Raw genomic sequence first — 15220 nt, 5'->3', positions numbered from 1 at the left:
ATTTTATACATGGGCCCTGATTTATGTAACCAGTCTTTATGGTGATATTTGGAAACATTTATTGTTACTGGAAGGATAGTAACAGTAATAACGGGGGCAATTGCTTAAACACCTAGTTCATGATGGTTGTGTGCTGGACCCTTCATGTGTGTTATGACATTTAAAAATCAAGTTACCCTCTGACGCAGATATTGTTATCTCCCCATTTTACAGATGGGGAAACTGAGCGCAAGGGATGTTAAGCCGAATCCACTTTTTGTTGTTATTGTTGCTGTTGTTCTTTGAGACAGAGTCTCACTCTGTGTCTCAGGCTGGAGTACAGTATCTCGATCATGGCTCACTGCAGCCTCAGCCTCCCAGGCTCAAGTGATCCTCCCACCTCAGCTTCCCAAGTAGCTGAGACTACATTGCATGCTACCACACCCAGCTAATTTTTGTGTTTTTTTGTAGGGATGGGGTCTTACCAGGTGGCCCAGCATGGTCTCAAACTCCTGGCCTCAAGTGATCTGCCTGCCTTGGCCTCCCAAAGTGCTGGGATTACAGGCATGAGCCACCACTCCTGTCCTGGATTCACTTTGATGGCTCAAGATGGTTGTTTTTCTTGACTGGGTTTATCTTTTTTATTATTTATTATTTGCTATTCTTCTCCTATTTTGACAGCCCGCATCATTGAGTCAGGGGTTAAAGTGATTTTTGCCCAGCCCAGCTTGCATCCACATCTGCCTTTGAGCCCCTGTGTCCACCCAGCAGCAATCTCTTTCTCTCTCATCCTGACAGTTTCTTTCTGTGTTGGGATAGGTGGGCAGCAATGCTGGCATCGTGGGGATGACCAAAGAACACCTAGGCTTGGCACTGGCACTCAATGTACCTGTCTTTGTGGTAGTCACCAAGATTGACATGTGTCCTGCCAACATCCTGCAAGGTAAGTGAGGCCTCCAGCTAGCAGCAGCTCCTCCGATTGGGAGGCAGAGGTCCCTACTAAACTTCTTTCCTTTTAAAAAAAATTTTATCATTTCTCTTTAATTTTACAATATGTTTATTTTTATGTTTGACATTGAACACTTCAGCAAATAAAATAATTATAATTTCAAAATGCAATCCCTGGATCCAATACATATCCTTTATAATCTATTACATTAATCAATATCTAGAAATATATATAGACAAAGTTAGCTAATGATTAAAATAAGAAAAATGACTACATATACTGTAAATATCAGGGATGAGAGATCATGCATGATCAGTTCAGTCACTCTGCCACTTTCTAAAATAATATTCACATTTACTTCAGTCACATAAACATTCATTGCAGGAGTTAAATTAGACTGCTGATAACAACTGAAACTGTGATCTTTGTTAGCTTAAAAGAAAATTCAGTTTAATACAAAGACATTCAAGATGAACATTTCAGGACCCTTGATCAGAAACTTTCAATGTGTGCTGCTCTACTTTGTTGTAGGCAAGATTCAAGTAAGGCTAAGACAGGAGAGTGTTTCCATTGAAGACATGATCTAAGAATTGCCTTCTACAGAGGCAAATTATGTTCGGTAGAAACTAGCTAGCTAGCCAGCCACCAAGATGTTACCAATAAGGGATTCCTTATACTAGCAACTAACCGTGTTTAAAAGGCCTTAGCCAATATTACAGAAACAAAACATTTAGAGTAATAGTTACGAATACAGGCATAATTGGTTCCTTGCCTTCTACAAATTATCATCTTTAAAATGATAAAAGCAGGTTTCAACTGTGGTTCTTCTCTGGGGTGAGAAGGTGCAGATACACATGGGTGATCTACTGATTTACGTTCTTTGGAAGCAGCTGGATATGGCTTGATTGTAGGAGAATCCCATGTCCAGTTTGCTGGGCAAACTTCTCCATGGGTTTCTACATACTGGAATGCCTTCACCCAGCAGAGGGTTTCTTCTACGCTTCAGCCCACTGAGACATCATTGACACGCAACTGCTTGATGACTCCATTGGGGTCATTTATGAGAAGACCTCTTAGTGTAAGACCAGGACCTTCTAACAGCACACTGTAGGCTCGGGAAACTTGCTTAGTTAAATCTGACAAGAGTGCAATGTTCATGTGGCCCAAACCACCATTCTTTCTTGGTGTATATATCCAGGCCAGATGGCTAAAGTGGGAGTCCACTGAGACCGCAGTAACTTCACAGTTCACATCATGAAATTCCTTAGTTTTGTCACTAAAAGCAACAATTTCTGAGCTGGGTGTGGTGGCCTGTGCCTGTAGTCCCAGCTACTTGGGAGGCTGAGGCAGGAGAATTGCTTGAAACCAGGAGGCAGAGGTTGCAGTGAGCTGAGATCATGCTACTGCACTCCAGCCTGGCAACAGAGCAAGACTCCATCTCAAAAAAAAAAAAAAAAAAAAAAAAAAAAATTCTGTAGGACACACAGAAGTGAAATCCAAAGGGTAGAACAAAAGCACCAAATATTTCCCCTTAAAATCATCAAGGCTTAGGTCTTTGAACTCTCCATTGACAGTGGCTGTATACTTGAAATAGGGCACATGCTGGGTGGCAGCAGGTGCATGACATGAGGACCTGGTGCTAATGAATTTTGCTTGACCAGAACCAGACTGTAATATGTTTGTCAAGCTTGTTCTCCCAGAAGCAGCAGGCCTGAGGGCTGCCATGGCAGAAATGCCCCAAGGAATGGCACTCACAGGTTGGGCAACTGAGGCTCAGAGCAACTTTCCCACAGCAGCTGCTACCTTCAGTACACAGGGGCACCCCGGGTAAAATGTCTTTTTGTCTTGTACTTAGATCTTGGCCAGAATTTCCATCAGTCCAGAATCTTTTGCTACTTCTTCCCCTATTTAGTTCTTGGTCTGAGCACAGCCTTGAATTATCCTCTTCCTTGTTCCTTCTGGTTCCGAGTGCGGAGTTCCTGAGATCCTGAATCTGGCATCTCTTTTCAGGTGATGCCAGGCACAAGGAGTTGGGCTGTACCAGCTAAGCTGGATATATATGGGGAAGTTTGGACAGAGGGTCTAATGACCTGTTACCACCAGAGCTTTGACACAGGGTTGCAGGACTAGGCCTTTGTGCCTTTCTTCCTCACTGCTAAAGACTGTAGAAAAGTATCCTTTTGGGAGGCCTCATAATAAGGATCTCTGTAGACTCCTAAATGTCTAAGAGATCCTTTTTGTTGGATGAGACTTTTTTCCAGGAAGTAGTGCATTCTGAGACCTGAAGTGTGAACTGCATTGTTTTTCTTGGGGACCCTCAGGTCATATGCCTACAGGAGGCAGGTCATCTAGACACAAAAGAAATCTGCCAGGTTTCAGATGCAGAACCCTAGAAAAGAAGGTGCTATCTGTGGTTTTCTTACTCTAGCACACCCAAAGTTTTGATCCTCCTCTTTGCTTCTCCAGGCATTGTGGCATTTAACACTGGTCCGTCTATCTGTCTCCTGCTTGAGCAGCAGTAATGAGTGGACCCATCTTGCCTTGGAAGCCTGGCCAAAGAGAAGGCTGTGTCCCCCTAATTCTCTTCCATTTCACCCTTTAAGAAACCCTGAAGCTGTTACAGCGCCTGCTGAAGTCACCAGGCTGCCGGAAGATCCCCGTGCTGGTGCAGAGCAAGGACGATGTGATTGTCACAGCCTCCAACTTCAGCTCCGAAAGGTAATGGGTGGGGAGCACACACTTCAGGCAGGCACCCCTGCAGGCAGGACCATAGTGAGTGATGGGCCTGGAATGGCTGTCAGTTTGGGCATGAGGTCTCATGAAAACAGCACATCAGAACACCTCTTCCTATTCAGAGATTGGAGGAAATAGAAGGTTCTGATCTTAGCACAGGGTCTCCCGTGCATTTATATCATGTAACCCAGATTGTGAGGTACTGGCGTTCCTGAGGTTAGCATCCTGGCTGAGACCTTAGTGTCCTTATCTGTGAATTGGAAAGAACATTCCCTTCCTTGTAGGGCTCCCATGAATGTTGGAAATGAAGTATGCAGAGCACTTAGTGCTATGCCTGGCTGATGGATGGCAGATACACAGCCATTTTTGTAACTCAGGTTTTTATACTGTTGTTCCTCAAAAGCTCACTAATCATAGATCAGGTTTGGCATTTACTCATTAATGTATTCTTTCATTCCATAAATATTTATCGGATGTTTGTTCTGCCAGTCTCTTCATCTAGATGTTGAGGATTCAGAGTTGAATTGAACACAGTCCTTGTCCTTACGGTGTTTAGTTCCTTGATTAGAGATGTTCTCTTGATAATGGTGAACTCTATGAACTCTGCCTCTTTGCCCAGAGCTTGGTCTATAGTGCTGGGCCCGGAGCAGCCTGGCTTTTTGCCTATGCCTCTGCCCTGATGTGATCGTCAGTACCATCAGTTGGCCAGAAGAGGGGGCATGTTTCAGGCAGCCCCATTTGAGCTTGTTCATGTTGTCGAGTGCCTATTCTGTGCACTATTCTAGGAGCTCTGGGGAATGTCTAACTCCTAATCTCAAGGATTTTAATTCATTCACCCTAAATAGGAACGATAGAGACTGTTTACAGGACTCTGATGAAAACAGATGCAGTCACATGTGACAGAAAAAAAGCTCTCCAGGAACTCAGAGGAGTTGAGAGTGTCCATCCAGGAAGGGATTTATGGAAGAAATGGTATTTGAGATGAGCTCAGAGGGTGAGAGGACCTGGTATTTCGGTAAAAGGGAAATAATTTAGGAAGGAAGGTCAGAGTGAGCAAATCCATAAGGGCAGAAAAGTGTCAAGGTTTTAGGAGAAAGGAAAGTTCTCTAGTGTGGCTGGAATGTAGGAATTTGCAAGAAGTGAATCTGCAGAGAAGCCTACAAGCCCAAGCAAAGGGCTGTTTGTTGGGAGAGGGATTCAGGTGTCTTCCCTGCAGTGGAAAGGCGCTTAAGGGTTTTAAGTAAGCATGCGTGTGCTTGAGGAGGCAGCAGTCATGAGGTTCCAAACTAGGGCAGTGGTGGAGGACAGGGAGGAGAGGACAGGTGTCAGAGACAGAACTGAGTGAGAGAAGAAGGCCTCAGAGCAGGGCTGGCCAGGAGTTTGCTAGGTCGGGGCAGAGAGGTCAAGCCCTCGGAGGCAGGTGAGGGAGAGGTAGGGTCACAAATAGTGGCATCTGTTCCTTGAGCCCTCTTGCTGTCCCCGCCCTGTATCAGGGGAGGAGCTGGCCTCCTGAGCTCCTCTCTACTTTCTTCCTTTCTCTTCTCCCTCTGCTTAGGATGTGCCCGATATTCCAGATCTCCAATGTTACAGGTGAGAACCTAGATCTGCTGAAGATGTTCCTCAACCTCCTTTCCCCCCGCACCAGCTACAGGGAGGAGGAGCCTGCTGAGTTTCAGATCGATGACACCTACTCTGTCCCGGTGAGTGGCTCTGGGCAGGTGGCTGGGTGGACACATCCTATAGTACATCAGGGGGTGGGTCTGTGCTGGGGATGGACTTATGAGGCCAGGGTCTTCTCCTTGGCAGGGTGTGGGGACAGTAGTGTCGGGGACAACACTGAGAGGTCTGATCAAGCTGAATGATACGCTGCTGCTGGGCCCAGACCCCCTGGGTAACTTCCTGTCCATTGCTGTCAAATCCATCCATCGCAAGCGCATGCCTGTCAAGGAGGTGCGGGGTGGCCAGACAGCATCCTTTGCGCTGAAGAAGGTGAGTATCGATGATACTGAAAACTCCCCTCGGACTCCATTATGCTAGGCTCTGGGCCAGATGCCGCACTCACCCACTTCCGTCCTCATGGCTGCTCTGCAAGGTTGAGATTACTGGCCTCATTTTTATAGATGAGAAAACTGAGGCTCAGAGCCCAGGGACTTGCCCAAGACACACAGCTTGGAAGTGCTAGAGCAAGGACTGCCTTCCTCCTAAGCTCTGTTTCTCCCTCTGGTGCCTGAGCAGAGTGCCCAGAGCTCAGTCTTAAGGTCAGATAGGAGTATCCCTGCTGTGCAAGGATCCTTCTATGTAGAGCTGTTGGGATCTGTGCCAAATCGTCTTCCCATTCAGCCTTCTATCTCCTGGGGTTTGGGGTGGGTGCTATTTCTGGGGTCACCTACCTTACCCACCAGCCAAATTAACCAGGAAAAGCCCTTCCCCACAGTGGTCAGGTCATGCTCACCTGTTCTTCCCCCTGAATGCTTGCCTGCCTTTGCCTCCTCATTCATCCTTCATGGCCCAGCAGCTGAAGTGCTGATTCCCACATGAAGCCTTCCTGACTCCGAGTAATAGTGTTGAGTCTTCCCATGGAGCACTGAGGCTGCTCATGCTGTACACCCTAGAAGGCTTGTGGTCCAGTGGTGAGGAAACCAGGCTGAGTTGGGGTGGTCCCTACCCCTAGAAAGACTCTTGGTCCCTGAGACCAGGGGTGAAAGCAGAAGGCATCATTGTCCCTGAGGGCTGGGGTTCCCTCTTTCTTTCAGATCAAGCGCTCGTCCATCCGGAAGGGCATGGTGATGGTTTCCCCACGTTTGAATCCCCAAGCCTCCTGGGAGTTTGAGGCCGAGATTCTCGTCCTCCACCACCCTACCACAATTAGCCCGCGCTACCAGGCCATGGGTAGGTGTCTAAGGCCCTGCCAGCCCAGGAGGCCCTGGTGCTAGCTCCCGTCAGAAGGTGCTCCAGCAACCCAAGCCCCCCAGTTCCAGCTGCCGCTGCGTGGTGGATCTCCTTCCTATTTAGTGATATTGTTCCTTCTGTTCTACCCATGAGCCACAGTGTTGATTCACTCCCACAAACAGTGAGGGCTGGGCTCTGAGACCCAGACTTTTCCTCAAGGACCTCACATACATTCCTTCAGCTAGTATCTGCTGAATGCTGCTGTGTGCCCAGCGGTGTTGCTAAGATGCTGGGAACAAAGATGAGGTAGATGGACAAGGACCCTTCCCCACAGAAACCCACAGTCCAGCAAGGAGGCACATGTGCAGAGTATGCTGTAATCCTAGGAACTAAGACCCTTGTCTGCACAGGGCCTGGGGGTGGGGGATGACAGGTGGGCATTAGCTGGAGAAAAATGTAGATGGTAGAGCAGGATCAGGGCCAAGAGCAGGCTTCACAGGAGTCTGTAGCCCCAGAGATAAGCCCCCACCCTTCCACAGCTCAAGCATATTTCATGCCTTCACTCACTGCCTCCCCTTGTCTGGAAGCCACCAGGTGGCTCCAGCCTGTTCTGACCTCTGGCTCCTTCGACAGTGCACTGTGGGAGCATCAGGCAGACAGCCACCATTCTGAGCATGGACAAGGACTGTCTGCGTACTGGGGACAAGGCCACTGTACACTTCCGCTTCATCAAGACCCCTGAGTACCTGCACATAGACCAGCGGCTGGTGTTCCGGGAAGGCCGCACCAAGGCTGTCGGCACCATCACCAAGGTATGGCCAGGGCAGACCTTGCTTTGCCTCCAGGAAGCACCAGGGGCCACTCCTGTTCTTTGACCCTGAGCACAGGGCAGAGGTTAGTCACTACCCGGGGAGAGCTGGACCCACTGAGGTGTGGCCTCGGTACCATCTCTCTCCTCCGTTAGAGGTATCCCGTGGCCTCCTGTCCTGGTCACCGGTGGTGACCATGGAGAGGAGAAGTAGGGTTGGGGTATGGCCTTCCTCCATAGAAAATGGTGACAGAATGTCTGGGCCCTGCCAGGCTCAGCCTCCATGGTGCTGGCATGGGTTCCTCTGGCCTCACTGGGGCCATGTCTAAGGTCTCTCAGAGCAGAGATCTGGTTGGAGTGAGTGCTGGACGATACAGGGGGTATGGACGTGAGTTGTCTTGGGGCTTAAGCTGTTTGTGTGTCCCAGGACCAACCCTTTGCCCTCTGCAGGCCTTGCTCTTGGTCCTGGGGAGAGGCATTTGATAGAGGGGTTTGATCCCTGCTCCATACAAAGGAAGCACTGGCCCCAGCCTGTCTGAGATCTTGCAATCAGTCTTCGGCTGGCTTTGGCTCCAGAAAAGGCCCCCATCAATGGTCGACCTGGGGCTACAGATGTCCTTGAAGGCCTGCATGCCCTGGGACTGGCTGAGTTTGGCTAGGGCTGCAGCAAACACTGTAATGTCCTCTGGGACTCACTGGGCTTCTTTCTTGCTTTGTATGAGATGGAAGTTGCGCCACAAGGGAAGATTTCAAGGCAGTTACTTCTGGTGGGCAGCTTTTAAGATTTCTGAATAGCCAAACTCCAAATGTTTCCAGCTGATGAGACATTCACTTGGTCTCTTTGGGAGGCTTGGACTTAACACTTGCCCTAGACTCTTGTCACGGGGGCAGCAGCAGGGTCCTGGCGCTGGAGCTGCAGCTCACGCTCTGAGGAGTCTCCACCAGCTTAGCAATGAGGAGAGCCCAGAGCTCCACTTGCCAGGCTCTGGGCAGGCTCTGGACTTGGGGGGCTGGACTGAGCGGGAGGTAGGAGTGAAGTTTACAGATTTCTCTGCAGGAACAGCACCTGTAGCAGATAATCGTGGCAGATAATTTCTCTGCAGGAACAACACCTGTAGCAGATAATAGTAGCAGATAATTTCTCTGCAGGAACACCACCAGTAGCAGATAATAGTAGCAGATAATTTCTCTGCAGGAACAACACCTGTAGCAGATAATAGGTGATACTTTCTCTGCAGGAACAACACCTGTAGCAGATAATAGTAGGTGATAATTTCTCTGCAGGAACACCACCTGTAGCAGATAACAGGAGCCTTTATGGGCGGGGCAGAGGCAGGAAGTGAGGCATCAGCCCATGGAATGCCTCTTCATGGCATGTCATGGCCCTCCTGCCCTCCGCCTTGTCCTGAAGTGGCAAGGGCGAGGAATGAGAGTCCCTGGATAAGGGGTTGGGGGTGAGGGTAGCCAAGCCAATGGCCCTGATCTGCAGCTCTAGCCTCATCCTCCTCCATGACTCCCACAGCTCCTCCAGACCACCAACAACTCCCCGATGAACTCCAAGCCCCAGCAGATTAAAATGCAGTCGACGAAAAAGGGCCCCCTGGTGAAACGAGATGAGGGGGGCCCATCTGGCGGGCCAGCAGTAGGAGCACCCCCACTTGGAGATGAAGCCTCCTCTCTAGGGGCTGGGCAACCAGCTGCGTCCAGCAATCTCCAGCCACAGGTGAGCATGGGCCCTTCGAGGCTTTGGCACAGTGGTGGGGGCTGTGGCTTTTACTCTGATTTGGTAAGGGTGACGTGTAGGCAAGCCTCAAGCCTGGCTGGAGGGTCTCCTCAACAGCTCTGTCACTTAAGTGCCCTGAGTGTGAGGCATTTGTCTGTAAAGCTATAAGGTAGTGCTGTCCAAACCACGGAATATAGCCCACCTGGAACCAACTTAATTGGCCCTAACTAGCATTTGGTTTTAATGAAATAAAATAGAACAGAAAAATGTCGAAGCTTCCCTTTCATAGTAAGTATTGCAAGTATTGCTTGTGTGAGTGTCCAAGTGACGTATGTGTGCCCTGCAGTCCAACAGGTTTGAGAGACACTGACTTAGAGGGTTCTCCTCTGTCCCCTCCCTGACATGCACACATCCTAAAGGGGAGGTGGCCTTGGGATGTGCTGGAGAGGCTCTTACTTGGCCTCTCCTGCCAGCTGTCTCCTGCAGGCATTCTCTACTGGAGTGATGAAGGCGTGGTGCCCCCTTGCACTCCTCTCCCCAGCATTTTTCTCCATCTGTCCCCTTTGGAAAAGGAGGCTATCCTGGGTCTGTCTGTCCATTCTGTTGTCTGTCTCCCATTGGATTTTCCTCTGGTTAATTCGCTTCCTCTCTCTCCTGCTCTGCTTTGTGCTTCTCTGAACCGCCGCCTCTCTGTCTCATCACGTGTGTTCCACCTGCCCTTTAAGGAAGGCAGGGCAGCCACTGGCTCCATTTTAGAAACAGGGGAAATGCTGCATGCAGAGTAACCCAGTAAATTCCTGGTCAGGCTGGGGTGAGGACCACACTGCCTGGTCACACATCTTCCTTCCCCCTCTCCCCGCTAGCCCCTCTGCTCTCTGGCCCTGCTCTTGATAGGCCAGTGCTTCTCAAGCTCCTTTCTTTCTTTCAGCCAAAACCCAGCAGTGGAGGCCGGCGACGAGGGGGCCAGCGCCACAAGGTGAAGTCCCAGGGGGCCTGTGTGACTCCTGCCAGCGGCTGCTGAACCTTCCCCTGGCCCACCCCTATCACCCAGGGGGTCCTCACATTCTGGCCACCGCTCCACCAGATGGGCAGAGCAGCTATGACCGCCACCCAGCCCTCCTGCTCGGGCCACAGCCAGAGTCTCTGCATTGCCCCACCCCCATTTTCAGGGGGTTTGTAATTTATAAGCTGAGGAAGGCAGCCAGACTTCTGGAGGACTGACCATCTCCCACTCTCCTCCCCACTCTTCTCGCACATTTTTTTGTACATCTGGGCCCTTAGTTTTTATTCTGTTTATTATATGTCTCTGTCTCTCTCTGTTCTCTGTGTGTGTGTGTGTGTGTGTGTGTGTGTGTGTGTGTGTGTGGTGGAGTGCCACCCCCAGGGTCCTTTCAGCCTCTCCTTTCTTCTCCATGGCTGCCCACCTGTGTGTCCGTCTCTCAGAATCCTCAGGGCCGTCAGGGGATGTTGGGAGCAGAAGGAGCTGCCTTCCCTATATTGCTGCTGCTCTGGGCACTCAGAGGCCCCTTCGTGGAGCAGACTGGGTTGGGGGCTTCTGGGATTTGGTGTCTGCTGCTGCCGGAGCAGGAACCCCCAGTCTAGGACTTGGGCATTTTAACAGAAGGTAGTGGCTTCCCCTTTTCTCTCTCTCCTTTTTCCCTTTAAACCCCCAAACGGGTCATGCCAAAAGTTCTCTGGTTGTAACCTGTAGACATGAGGGGAGTGGCGATGAGATTGTAGGACTCTTCCCCACCCTAGACTCTGACCCTGACCCTTGCCACCGATGAAAAGACAGCTGGTGGGTTTCCCCTTGGAGACAATCCTGCAATTGCCTGGGCTGGCCCTGGTTGCCCTCAGCTTTTCCTGATCTTCGGGGCCTGGAGCCTCCCCTCACCCCGCTTCCTGTTGGGCCTCAGGCACTGGTTATCAGACGGCAGGGCCTGGGTCTGCTCAGGATCCTGTTTTCCAGCGCCTCCTGTTGGAGGGGTGGAGAGATGTTCCCCTGAGCTAGGCTGAGACTAGAACCCCTTCTTCCCTGCCATGTCACCCCTATGGCTGCTACAGGAGCACAGTAGTGAAGGCCTGAGCTCCACGTTTGAAAGTCCCAACTGGAGTGTGGGGAGGGCAGGTAGCCAGGCTTAGCAGAGCATTTAGCCTTCTGGAAGAACACCTGCCTGGTGTGGGGTTGTGCAGGCCAGAGATGGTGGCATGGGCCTGAACCCACCTAGACTGATTTCTGCACTGTAGCCACAGGTGTAGGGTAGGCTGGTGGGTGGGGGTGGTTCCTTCTCTAGCTGGGGCAGACACCCAGCTGGCTGGGTCCTTCCTCAGCCTTGCCTCCTCCTGTCCCCAACCCTTTCCTTTTCTCCTGCTTGCGGACTGCTGGTCCCCTCCCCTCCCCTCCTTCCAGCCGTTTCTAGTTACCACCTACCCCTGGCCATGGACTGATCAGACCAGCATTCAAAATAAAAGCTTGTTCCAAGTTGACATTGTGGTGTTCCCTGCCCAGCCCTCCAGGTGGAGGTGCTGCCATGGGAACACAGTTGATCTGCCTGCCCTGGGGCCCCTGGCAACAGCTGGGAGCAGGGCAGTGCTGTGAGGCCAGCTTCCCTGGTCAGGCAGGTATGGCTTCTGTGTTCAGGCTCCCTCACCAGCTGGTGACACGGGACAAATTTACCAGCCTTCTCTGAAGCTGTTTCCTCATCTGAGGCAAAGCAGTACATCAAGGTTGTGTGAGACCCTGGGGTATCCTGCACTCAGGAAGGGCTCCCTTAGTGAGCAGTCTGCATGCTGTTAGCCACCCTGCCACCTCTGTGCCCTGGGCAGGCTGGAAGGGAGGGCTGCAGCTAGGACTGTCAGGGGTCTCGTGCTCTCGTGTTGACATTCCCTGCGGCCGTCTGAGTCGTTTGTTGTTTTTCTGGTTAAGGGAACTGAAGCTCAGAAGTGTCACCAGCAGCTGTTCATTCCCATGCCAGCCTTGCCCCCTGGCTTTTCCCAGGCAGCTGCTCCTGTGTGTCTGCTGGCCCGGCCCGGTCTTGTCTCTTGGCTGCTTCCCTCCTGTTCTCTGTCCCGACTCTGCTTACAGGGGCCACTGCCTGCTGGTGCCTCCATAACAAGCCTCTGGCATTGAGCCCCCTGGCATGGCAGGGGCCTTTGGGGTCTGGGTTTCCACAGGACTTAGCCATGGCAGAACCTCATTTTATTTGAACTCTTTGCCCCTACAAACAGCAGTAGTTGCCAGAACCATTCTTGGCATTCAGGAGCTCTGGTGACCACCTTGGCCTCTGGCCACAGACACTCAGGAGGGTGGGGTTGGATCTGGGTAGTTGCCAGGCCCACACCTGCCAGTAGGAGGCTGACTGGAACCATGCTTTACTGTGTTTAACGGGGATAACGGGGGTCCCTACAGCCCTTCCAGCTAAACATTTGGAACAAAACACCAGCCCTTTTGTAGTGAATGCAGAATAAAATTGTTAATCCAATCACCTGGAATGGCAAGGCCTGACCCTTGTGTGTGTGCAACAGGCATTTGTGGCGTCTTTCCCAGGAGTAAGGCCTGTGATGGTGGGATGGGGATGGCCAGATCCCTAACTCCACAGTCAGGACTGTTGCGGCTCATCAGACTTCCTGAAGGTCAGATGAGTATGCCACACACAGGGCAGTGCGAGTTGGGTTGGGGGAAGTGCCATGGAGCAGGTAGTGTGGGGGCTGTGATGTGCGGGCCCAGTAGGATTTAAGTGCATACAGACAGGCAGAGGGCACGTGCCCAGCCCAGACTCTGGGCTCCAGGGACTTGTTTATCGGTGCTGCTCAGGGATGTCTCCTTTGCTGAGATGGCACCAGAGGCGGAGCAGGTGTTCGTGAAGGGGATCGAGCACAGGACCAGCTCTTTCCCGAGGCTGAGGAGCTGGTCCAAGGCTTTTGGGGCTGGATTTCTGCCCCATCCAGTCCCTGTCTTTTTGTGGCTGTCTCCACAGCCCTTCCTATTGACTTTTTTTTTTTTTTTTTTTTTTTTTTGGAGACGGAGTTTCGCTCGTTACCCAGGCTGGAGAGCAATGACACGATCTCAGCTCACCGCAACCTCCGCCTCCTGGGTTCAGGCAATTCTCCTGCTTCAGCCTCCTGAGTAGCTGGGATTACAGGCACGTGCCACCATGCCCAGCTAATTTTTTTTTGTATTTTTAGTAGCGATGGGGTTTCACCATGTTGACCAGGATGGTCTCGATCTCTTGACCTCGTGATCCACCCGCCTCGGCCTCCCAAAGTGCTGGGATTACAGGCTTGAGCCACTGCACCTGGCCCTATTGACTGGGTTTCTACCTTTATTTGCTCAGTCATGATGAGGACCAGCCCTGGGCCAGGTGCCACAAATCAGTATGAGAGACTCCAGTCAGGCTAGAGAACCACCCTGAATGATGTCTGGGGAGGTTCTTCGGGAAAGGTCAGGGCCTGTTTTTCCCCCTGAGCTGGCAGCTGCTGGCTGTTCAAGGGCCCTACCTCCTTGTCCCTTCCAGCCACAGGTCCAAGGGGCAAGTAGTGAATTCCCATGGAGGAGAATCACTGCACAAGTGGACATGGCCAGTAGGTAAGTGTAACTTTCTCTGCTTCTGCTCAGTGGCACTGAGAGATAGGAAAGCACCCCCCACCCCCACCCCCAGCTGCCATCCTTGGTGATGGGGTTATCAGTGACAGCTAATAAAGCCACCTCACTTCTTCCTCGTGCCAGCCCTGGACCCACAAACAGTGGAGGAGACCTGCCTCTGGTCCCATCCACCACCACAACTGGGCTTTAGGTGAAAGGTGTGGGTGTCTGAACTTTAGGAGTAAGTCTTTGGGGACATTCATTTGGCCAAGAATTCATTCCCGCAACTGCCCTGGGTGAGGTGCAAAGGCCACATCCCACAGCTCTTGGGCATCATTTATTTTTTGCATAGACATAAATTAGGATCTGGAGATAAAAAACCTAAGAACCAATAGTGCAGCATTTGTGACAGGAGAGCACAAAACAAAGCCTGGCTGCCTGGGGATGGAGCAGGGGTGGCCTGACCACCACTGTCCAGCCTTGTGCTCCAGAGCAGATCGAGGCTCAGCACTGCAGTGAAGGGGCCTGCCTGCCCTCTTGCCCCTTCCCCACAGCCAGACCACCAAACACAGCCAGAACTAGTGCCCCAAGCCCCTCCATTGCCAGGAACAAGGAACTGAGTATCACCCAGTGCCCCACAGAACGGGGGTAGGAACCAAGCCCTTAGCTTTTTAGTTAGAAAAACAGACCTTGAAAAATATATACATAATACAGTGGGGCCTGCTGGCTTTAAAAGTCCCCTTTGCCCCCTTTCCTACCCAGGGTAACTTCCGCTAGCCTCTGCCCCCGGCCCCCACCAACTGCCCCATAGAGAACAAACCAGAAAGGAGACTACCTGAACAAGGGCTGCGAAAGCCCAAGGTGGCCAGCCCGAGTAGAGCATCTCTACATCAGGGCCCGGTTAAATGAGGGGGCCAGTGCAGACAGACCTCCCACCCTGATAACCTGAATGTCCCCACAGAGCCCAGGGAGTTCCATGCTCCCCACTATTCTTGCTAACCCCAGATGCTAATGGCCTTAAAGACAGGTCTGCGTCTCTGCACCCTAGGAGAATGTGGAAAGCAAGCTCAGGGGCACTAGCAGGCCCCAGCAGGAATGCGGAGCAGGGTGGGCCCCAACCCAGCATCAGGAGAGAAAAGCAACTACTGTCCCCAGCAAAGGGGAAGCCAACAGGGTTGGCCCTGGGCCCCTTAGAAGCTCACAGGAGCTAGTCCCCATTAGGGCACAAGAAGCCCCATGGCCCACTGCTACTGTCCCCGGGGCAAATACATGCTTCTGTAGAAGTCCCTCAGGAACCCTGTGGTTCAGGCTTTAGGTGGAGGGCACCCCTACATCAGGTGCTTCTTGCCTGGGGAGAGTCCCATCCTGCCCTGGAGCTGAATACTCTCCTCCCAGAAGGCCTTGCTTCCCTGCACAGGGCAGCTCACCTAGCCCAGGCCCTAGCTTGCCCCTCTGACAGCCCTGACACCTGCTTCATCCATGGGCCTCCCTGTAGCAGCTCCTGGGCACCAGCCCCTGACCCCAGGTAACGGCAGCCAGGTCTCACCTCTCCCAACT

At 51.8% G+C, this 15220-nt stretch overlaps 1 protein-coding gene across 5 annotated transcripts in view; it reads left to right on the top strand.

Moving 5' to 3' along the window:
- The window catches only part of GTPBP1 (GTP binding protein 1), a 32758-nt gene that overhangs the window by 15298 nt on the left and 2240 nt on the right, over positions 1–15220 (top strand). Inside the window, exons 5-14 of one of the 5 annotated variants that reach the window (XM_074391349.1) lie at positions 799–922; positions 3532–3646; positions 5217–5361; positions 5468–5650; positions 6415–6550; positions 7184–7362; positions 8881–9081; positions 10010–10057; positions 12607–12714; positions 13596–13660. In XM_074391349.1, coding sequence (XP_074247450.1) covers positions 799–922; positions 3532–3646; positions 5217–5361; positions 5468–5650; positions 6415–6550; positions 7184–7362; positions 8881–9081; positions 10010–10057; positions 12607–12672 — 1197 coding nt within the window. In that variant the 3' untranslated portion in view covers positions 12673–12714; positions 13596–13660. Of the gene's footprint in view, positions 1–798; positions 923–3531; positions 3647–5216; positions 5362–5467; positions 5651–6414; positions 6551–7183; positions 7363–8880; positions 9082–10009; positions 12587–12606; positions 13667–15220 lie in introns of those variants that run through there. The other 4 variants (XR_012515542.1, XM_074391348.1, XM_039463272.2 and 1 more) reach the window with 4 other exon arrangements.

Source organism: Saimiri boliviensis, chromosome 21 (assembly GCF_048565385.1).
Source record: "Saimiri boliviensis isolate mSaiBol1 chromosome 21, mSaiBol1.pri, whole genome shotgun sequence".
In the NCBI taxonomy this organism is placed as follows: Eukaryota; Metazoa; Chordata; class Mammalia; order Primates; family Cebidae; genus Saimiri; species Saimiri boliviensis.
The sequence above is the reverse complement of the archived record's forward strand: the minus strand, read 5'-3'. Positions and strand labels throughout refer to the sequence as shown.